The sequence below is a fragment of the Triticum urartu genome, chromosome 5, assembly GCF_003073215.2.
Source record: "Triticum urartu cultivar G1812 chromosome 5, Tu2.1, whole genome shotgun sequence".
Classification (NCBI taxonomy): Eukaryota; Viridiplantae; Streptophyta; class Magnoliopsida; order Poales; family Poaceae; genus Triticum; species Triticum urartu.
In genome coordinates, this window is record NC_053026.1 from 365,118,736 (window position 1) to 365,128,157 (window position 9,422).

Consider the following 9,422-nt stretch of genomic DNA (forward strand, 5'->3'; position numbering starts at 1 on the left):
GAAAGAACGGGGAGGAAAATAGAAAGAGTCTTATATATGTTTCTTTACTGGTAGAAATAGGAAGATACGCGGAGGACTCAGGGGAGGCGGCGGCGGCTGCTTCTAGGTCGCTCGCCAGATTTGCCACCCCGTAGAAATCAACCAGTGGATTATATCTTCTTTGTTGACGGGATGACAGAATCAGGTGGGGCGCTGCCGGCGAGTCTTAATCGATCTACCACAGGCGATGATGGGGGCGTAGCTAGCCAGAAGGCAGATCCAGCCGGCCGTGGAGCTACTCTGGTGATTCTTCTAACTAGATTATTTCTTCTATACTTGATCGTGTAGTTTATTTTCTTTTTTGAGTACCCAAAAATTGCTGCAATGCTTTATTAGAAAGCAATCATCCCGTTTGCTAGACAGGAACAAAAAAAATGAAAAATAATTAAAAATAAAAAACATTATAGTCGATAGGTTATATAATTGCTCTAATTTTGGTATATAGTGACTGGTCAATGGAAATTAATTCAGGTTCAGAACTAGAAAAACATGTCTATTGAAATCTAGAAGTAAAGTTTGTCTTGGGTATTTGGATATATTTTATGTATATGTTTGAAGATTTTTGGAAAAACAAATTAGTATTGTTTATGAAAATAAACTAGCAGGTTCTCATATTTTCTTTTGAACAAAATTCTCTGGTTTACTTGTGTTGTTCTCACATTTAGTTGTGATAAAAAGAACATTTATATGGCACCGGTGCCTTTTACTGCAGTGGTTCAAAGTAGTCTGAAATCTTCCCCCATGCCTTGTACAGAAGTTTACCTCATGAAATTCATTTATGTTGCCTGGAGACTGTTTGACGCTACAGATCTTGTTTCCCCCTATAGGAAATCAGACAAGAATTTCGTCCGACTCAGACACGCTTTCACCGGTGGTTGTCTTGGTGTTGTTGTATTATTGAAAGAGATGAATGCAGTACAATATATCAAACCGAGCATCATAATGAATGTGTTTTTTTCCAGAACACTGATAAAAACACACACCCTAACAACAAATCTGTATGGTTAAAAACACTTATATATAGGCAAACCGAATTGTTCTTAGTAGGTTCTTTTTTGTCCAGTTAATTTCAAAGTGTGTGAGCATTCTTACTTTGGGAGTCTGAATATTTTCATCTGTTTTACTTGTGTGGTTCTTGCCTTTTTGCTATGGTAGTCTGATTATTTTTAACTTGTTTCTTTGCAGGTTCTTTCCAAAAGGAAATTACCAGCAGTTCGAAAACGGAAAGGGATGAACCAAAAAGAAACACCACAGAGTTTACGTGAGCCTGGGAAAGAAAGTATTGAACTGAAGGAATCATCTGGGGTGAGTATGAAAAAAACATGTCTCTAAAAAATCCTGTTAGAAGGTGACCTAAACTGAATTTTTTTGTGCACTATATATCAGGAATGAAGTGGTACTGTATATTAGAAAATGTTCTTTATGTTTACTAAAAAGTATGTCGCTTGTTTTTTCATGACCAGGTTTGCGATGTGATGCTTGAATTTGACCAATTTGTGCAGTACCATGAGATGAAGAAGAAAACAGAGGTTTGTACCGTGAGAAATTAGTTGAAAAGAACACCAAAAAAATTTGTTGAACTGTTTTTCTTTCTTTTTGGTTTGCTAATTCTCATAAATATTATATTGCACAGGAATTTGTTAGTAGTCAAGACAAAATTGTGAGCCAAGGAACACTCAGTAGCAGCCAGGAAGAAGACCAGCGAACTCAGATCGAAAAAAATGATAGGTTCAGATGCATAAAGTGATACAGTGTGAGAAGTATGATGATGTTATTCTGATAGCAAATGATACTGGCAGTGAAGATGTGAGAATAGTTTCTTCAAAAACTTTGCTTGGTTTTCTTTTCTACTAATATTGATATTGGCAGTTTATGAATTGAATATTGATGAATGAATGTTTTTGAATAGGTCCGAAACAGTTATGTTGACGAATCAGGTTCTACATCGGCTGTCATAATTGTGAACACAGAGACTTTGAATGGGAAAAATCTTTGTTCTACAAGCACAGAAAGGGGGAAAGATGATGTGGGACATCCTAGTGAACAGGTAAATAGCCTTATTTAATTCAAAAAAAGAATGCCAGCACTTGTGGGTTTAAAAAATCTTGCTGTTACATGAATAAAAAATTATTTGTGTTAAGAATGATAGAAAAAAAAGTTGAGCATTAATTTAGATTAGATAATTGTTGCTTGCACGTGTAAAATAAATTAGTGCTATAAAAATTTAAAAGATTTTTTCCTAAACAGTATTTATATCTTAGTCTATGGTGTGATATGGATTGGTTGTATTTACTGTTTGTAATGTTCTTCCAGGAACAGCATTATAGTGAGGACGCTTGTGTCCCTTCAGATGATTGCATGAGCAAAAAAGATTCTGATGATGAGTTAACTGAAAATGAATCAAAACCAGAAGAGTACTTGTTCCCTACGCCAGATGAGATGGAGAATACAAGTACACCTGAAGTAGGGAAAGTATTCTCTAGTCTAGAAGAGGCTGTCAGATTTGTCAACATTTATGCTCATATCAGTGGGTTTGGTATCAAAAAAGGGAGGAATTACCGAAACAGGAAGATTACCATTTGCTGCTGCAAAAGTAGAAAAACAGAGCCCAATGCAGCAGGTGTGAGGAAGAGCAGGAGGAATGTGGTCGTTAGGACAAACTGTCAGATGCATGTTACAGTAAGCTTACAAGACGGCAGATGGATTATTACTTCCCAAGATCTTGCACATAATCATGATTTGGTATGTTCGCCTACATTGACCAAATTCTTCCTAAGTCATAGGAGCATGAATGAAGCTGAAAAACTTCTCTCGAGGCTGTTACAAGAACATAGAATTAAGCCAAGGAAGATAATGAGTATTTTTAGGAAGCTGTCTGGTGGAAAATTGGGTAACATTACATTCGATGTTAAGAAGCTTGACAACCTGAAACAGGAAGATCGTGAAAAGAGAAGGAACACGGACATTGAACACACTCTGGAGTATATTGAAAAACTGCAGATTGACAAACCTGGTTTTGTATACAAGGCTCAAAGAAACGCATCCAACTCAGTGCTTAGCTTGTTCTGGACAGACTCAAGATCAAGGCTGGACTATTTGCTGTTTGGAGACATAATATCATTTGATACAACGTTCAGCACTAATAAGTACAATATGCCCTTTGCACCGATTATTGGAGTTAATGGCCACTCGAGAACAATTGTTTTTGGTTGGGCCCTTTTGCAGAATGAGTAGGCAGACACATTTAAATGGTTGTTTGAAACTTTTGTTGAAGTGATGGGTGGAAAAAAACCGAGAGTAGTACTTACTGATCAAGATGCTGCAATGAAGAAAGTTGTTCCAAAAGTGTTCCCAGATGCATTCCATAGGTTCTGTATTTGGCATGTTAGAAGGAAAGCAAGAGAAAATTTGGGTGCATACATGTCAATTAAGAAAGGAATGGAACAAGACCTTGACTATTGTATCATGCAGTCCATGACTGTTGAAGAGTTTGAAATGAATTGGAAAGAAATGGAGCTGAAGCATAGTTGTGGAAGACATGCTCACATTAAGCGCATGTGGGAGAATAGAGAGTACTTTGTTCCTGCTTATTTCCAAGAAGTGTTCTGCCCGTTCATTAGGTCTACCAGCAGAAGTGAGAGCTTCAATTCAAATTTCAAGGACTATGTTTTGCGAAAGGATACAATAGAAACTTTCCTTCGTCAGTATGAATTATTCCAGGAAAATGTGATGCACATAGAGGATCAAGATAGGTTCTTGTCTAATGAAAAAGTACCTATCATGTGGGGATATCAGCGGGTTGAGCGTCATGCAGCTGAAATTTACACCAGAGCTATATATACCAAGTTCTTGACTGAAATGTTAAATTCAACTGCTTTCGGGGTTAATGAGATTGTGAAGAATGAATCATATGAATTAAAGAGGAACTTTCCATACGAAAATCCAGAGTTTGACAGGGAAATCTTTGCTGTGCAAGTAAATCGAGAAAAGGAAGAATTTGTGTGCAATTGTGGGAAGTTTCAGAGGGATGGTATTCTTTGTTGCCACATCCTTAGATTGTTTACGCAGTTTGACATGCTCAAGATACCTGACCAGTATATTGTTCCTAGATGGACTAGAGAATTTAGGGAGAAGGAATTGCAGAAACACAAGTCTAGTGCCCTTGGTATTAATGGAGAAGACCAGTCACACAATGCTGTCAGATATGCCATCATGATGAATACAGTGGGGGAGGTATGCTCTGACATAAGTCATGATTCACGTTTTTGTCAAGAGCTGATGGATGCAGTTAATGCTGTTCATAGTAAGTATCTTCTAGGCAAGCAACAAACTGCAGAAGGGGATAAAACTTATGAACAAACAGTGAACAAAGCATGTGTGAGTGAGCCTTTGAAAGATCCTGCTGTAATAAACAACAAGTCAGTGAGGAAAGGGAACAGATTGAAGAGCCGATCCGAGAGAGAAGGGTGGAAAAAGGCTGCTGATAAACGGAAGAAATCTATTTGAAGATAATTATTGAATAGAATTAAGAAAGTGAATTAGAACTTGTTTACAATGGTTCATTTGAAAATGTGTTTCCATTTTTGAGGATTTTTATTTTTACCTAGAATTTTCTCTGTTTACAGTAGCAGTTTTGGTTTGATGGTTCACATAGTAGTATAATTAATGAGAATGGACAAAATACATTGAAAGGTTTTTGCCTGGTGTTATCACGTTTGAAATTTTTTTAGGTGTACATAGTTTATTTTTGGTTTTTGCCTGATGTTATTACGTTGGAACTGTTGTGTTATGAAATAGATTTCTACAATCCAGTTTAATCGTAATGTTTTTGTCTAAAAAAATGTAGTCTGCTGCTGTTCAAGTTTGAAACTATTAGTGCGACGTGTCATCAAATGTACTTTAAAAAAATTGTAGAATTTATATAGGAAGAAATTTTCCTTTTGTCTTGACTAGTGAAGGAGACCTTCATGTATAGATTCTTTTCTGTTTATACTGTATAAGTGAAGGAAACCTGTCGTGATTAGTACCATTACATGCGCTCTGCCTCGGTGTTATTTCGTCCTTAGCTTATCTTATCCTTTGTGTGGTTATGATCCCAGTGAAAAGCGAAGCTATATTTCGGTTCGTGAACTGGGAAAAAACCTAGGAACTATTAGCATTGTCATGTGCTAGACATTTCAGTGTGTATTGCACTGTTTTAGTTTGCCAAAGTGTTGTGCAAAATCTGGGATTAATTCTTCTTTGCCAGTGCATGTACAAAGAGCTATGTTTTGATGAAAACTAGGGAAACTAGCTTGTCATGCAGCATTGTTTTGGTTTTCCTTTTGTGTTAGGGATTATTTGGCTCAAAGAAAGCACCGGGTTACAAAAAGATTTTAACAAACTTTGTAAACCTGTTGATATGCCAGGTTGTTCATAACAATCTTTGTATGTGCAAGTGTTGTGCTTCTGGAAAGATGTATGTGCATAGTATTTCATTCTGCTTTCTCTGCACATTATGCTCATGCAAAATATCAACGAGTATTACTCCTTTCTTTGACCTGAAAATTTCCGTCATAGTAAACCCCTCAAGTTTGGGATGGTAGGAACTTTGGCCAAGTTAGTGAACATTACTTCGTTGAACTATTGAACTAAAATAAAATCCAAGTGAACTAAAATAATTCGGATTGTAGTAAACTAAAAAAAACAAAAAAATAGTGAACTAAAATAATTCGGATTGTAGTGAACTAAAAAAAGAAAAAAATAGTGAACTAGATTTGAATCAAAGTGAGCTAAAAATCTTTTTGATTGTACTGAACTAAATGAACTTATTATCAAAATCGATGAACTCTTTTTTCAAATTCGACGAACTTTTTTATTCGAAATCAACGAGCACTTTTCATAATTGATGAACTCTTTTTTCAATACCGATGAACTTATTTCCAAATCGATGAACTCTTTTTCAAAATCGATGAACTTTTTTCCTAATCGGTGAACTCTTTTTCAAAATCGATAAACTTTTTTGAAAAATCTCGCGCTTGGCGGATTTTTAAAAATGTTGGATTCGGTGAACTAGTGAACTTTTCTCAAAATAAATCAATGTGAACTAAAATTTTCTATTCTTGTTCACTAAAATTATGCTGAACTAAAAAAAAGTTTGGATTCGGTGAACTAAAAAAAGAATCCCAACTGAAGTAAATTATTTTGGATTTTAGTTCACTAAATTTTTAACTAGTGAACTAAATTTGAATTTAGTAAAATAGTGAGCTATATTTGAATCAAAGTGAACTAAAAATCATTTTGATTGTAGTGAACTAAAATTTGAAAACTATTGAACTAAATTTGAATCGAATCCAAGTGAACTAAAAAATTGGACTGTAGTGAACTAAAAATTATGATGAACTAAAAAAAGTTTGAATTCAGTTAACTAAAAAAATAATCCGAAGTGAACTAATTTTTTTCAATTTTTAGTTAACTAAAATTTTAAAACTAGTAAACTAAATTTGAAAAAAGTGAACTGTATTTGAAATCAGATGATTTTTTTAACGGAACTAGTGAACTAGATTTTGAATTACATTAAGTTGGGATTTGAACAATAAATAAATGTGTTTCACTAAATAAAAAAAATGTATTTCATTTTGATTGTAGTGAAAATTTGAAAACTATTGAACTAATTCTGAATCGAAACCAAGTGAACTAAAAAAATTGGATTGTAGTGAACTAAAATTATGTTGAACTAAAAAGGTTTGAATTCAGTGAAACTAGTGAACTAAATTTGAATTAAGTCATCTATATTTGAAATTAGATGATTTTTCTAAAAAGGAACTAGTCAACTAGATTTGAATCAAGGTGAACTAAAAAACTTTTTGATTGTAGTGAACTAAAATATGAAAACTATTGAACTAAATTTGAATCGAATCCAAGTGAACTTTAAAAAAATGGACTGTAGTGAACTAAAAATTATGATGAACTAAAAAAAGTTTGAATTTAGTTAACTTAAAAAAAATCCGAAGTGAACTAATTTTTTTTGATTTTTAGTTAACTAAAATTTTGAAACTAGTGAAGTAAATTTGAAATAAGTGAACTGTATTTGAAATCAGATGATTTTTTTAACGGGACTAGTGAAGTAGATTTTGAATTACATTAAGTTGGGATTTGAACAATAAATAAATGTATTTCACTAAATAAAATAAAAATGTATTTCATTTTGATTGTAGTGAAAATTTGAAAAACTATTGAACTAATTTTGAATCGAAACCAAGTGAACTAAAATTATGTTGAACTAAAAAAAGTTTGAATTCAGTGAACTAAAAAAATGAATTCGAAGTGAACTAATTTTTTTGGATTTTTTAGTTCACTAAAATTTTGAAACTAGTGAACTAAATTTGAATTAAGTCATCTAAATTTGAATTCAGATGATTTTTTTAAAAAGGAACTAGTGAACTAGATTTGAATCAAAGTGAACTAATTTTTTTTGATTGTAGTGAACTAAAATATGAAAACTATTGAACTAAATTTGAATCAAATCCAAGTGAACTTAAAAAAATTGGACTGTAGTGAACTAAAAATTATGATGAACAAAAAAAAGTTTGAATTCAGTTAACTAAAAAAAGAATCCGAAGTGAACTAATTTTTTTGATTTTTAGTTAACTAAAATTTTGAAACTAGTGAACTAAATTTGAAATAATTGAACTGTATTTGAAATCAGATGATTTTTTAACGGAACTAGTGAACTAGATTTTGAATTACATTTATAAAAATAGTGAGCTATATTTGAATCAAAGTGAACTAAAATATGAAAACTATTGGACTAAATTTGAATCGAAACCAAGAGAACTAAAAAAATTGGATTGTAGTGAACTAAAATTATGTTGAACTAAAAAAGTTTGAATTTAGTGAATTAAAAAAATGAATTCGAAGTGAACTATTTTTTTTGGATTTTTTAGTTCACTAAAATTTTGAAACTAGTGAACTAAATTTGAATTAAGTCATCTATTTTTGAAATCATATGATTTTTTTTAAAAAAAGTAACTAGTCAACTAGATTTGAATCAAAAGTGAACTTAAAATTTTTGAAAACTATTGAACAAAATTTGAATCGAATCCAAGTGAACATAAAAAATTTCGATTCAATGAACTAAAAATTATAATGAACTAAAAAAAAGTTTGAATTCAGTGAACTAAAAAAATGAATCCAAAGTTAACAATTTTTTTCGATTTATAGTTAACTAAAATTTTGAAACTAGTGAACTAAATTTGAAATAAGTGAACTGTATTTGAAATCAGATGATTTTTTTAACGTAACTAGTGAACTAGATTTTTAATTACATTAGTTGGGATTTGAACAATAATAAATGTATTTCACTAAAATAAATCAAAAAATTAGTGAGCTATATTTGATTCAAAGTGAACTAAAAATCATTTTGATTGTAGTGAACTAAAATTTGAAAACTAGTGAACTAAAATTTGAAAAACTAGTGAACTAAAAACTAGATTTGAATCTAAATGAAAATGATTTTTGAAAATGAAAAGTTAATTAGGGGAGTGCACTAAAAAAATGAAGGTGAAGTATTTTTTTCTATTCTAGTGAACTAAAATTATGTTGAAGTAAAAAAAAAGTTGAAATTGAGTGAACTAAATAAATGAATGCAAAGTGAAGTAAATTATTTTGGATTTTAGTGAACTAAAAATTTTCAAACTAGTGAACTAAATGAAAATGTTTTTCGAAAATGAGAAGTTAAGTAGGGGAGTGCACTAAAAAAATCAAGGTGAAGTAATTTTTTCTATTCTAGTCAACTAAAAAAATGTTGAAGTAAAAAAAAGTTTGAAATTCAGTGAACTAAAAAAAATGAATCCCAAGCGAGGTAAGTTATTTTGGATTTTAGTGAACTAAGATTTTCAAACTAGTGAACTAAAATTTGAATTTAGTAAACTATATTGAATTTAGATGATTTTTTTTGAAAAAATCAGATCTAGTGAGCTAGATTTATATTGTAGTGAACTAAATTTAAAAATTATGATGAACTAAAAAAAAGTTTGAATTCGGTGAATTAAAAAAATGAATTCGAAGTGTACTATTTTTTTTTTTGCTTATTCAGGAACAAATTTTTTGAATTGAGTGAATTATATTTTAATTAAGATGATTTAAAAAAAGGAACTAGTGAAGAATATTTTGAATTACATTAATGTGGATTTTGAATGATAAAAAATGTAATTCACTAAAATGGAAAAAAAGTGAGCTATATCTGAACTAAAAATCTTTTTGATTGTAAAATGTAAAAGTATGTTGTAAAATGAACTAAAAATATTTTTTGATTGTAGTCAACTAAAATTTTGTTGTAAAATGAAATAAAATGTGGTGAACTAAAAATAAATTATGGTGAACTAAAAAAAAGTTCACTGCAG

The 9,422-nt window shown here is 31.4% G+C and overlaps 1 protein-coding gene across 2 annotated transcripts; it reads left to right on the forward strand.

The window, feature by feature from the left end:
• Positions 1–43: 43 nt before the first annotated feature.
• On the forward strand, positions 44–4,728 carry LOC125509062 (protein FAR1-RELATED SEQUENCE 1-like). Of its 2 annotated transcripts, none has more exons than XM_048673938.1 (6): positions 44–282; positions 1,225–1,344; positions 1,503–1,568; positions 1,673–1,845; positions 1,949–2,086; positions 2,353–4,728. In XM_048673938.1, exon 6 carries the CDS (start codon positions 3,316–3,318, stop codon positions 4,543–4,545), a length of 1,230 nt encoding a protein of 409 aa, XP_048529895.1. In that variant the 5' UTR covers positions 44–282; positions 1,225–1,344; positions 1,503–1,568; positions 1,673–1,845; positions 1,949–2,086; positions 2,353–3,315; the 3' UTR covers positions 4,546–4,728. Both variants share the same exon structure in this region, with proteins under 2 accessions (XP_048529895.1, XP_048529896.1).
• The last annotated feature ends 4,694 nt before the right edge of the window (positions 4,729–9,422 follow it).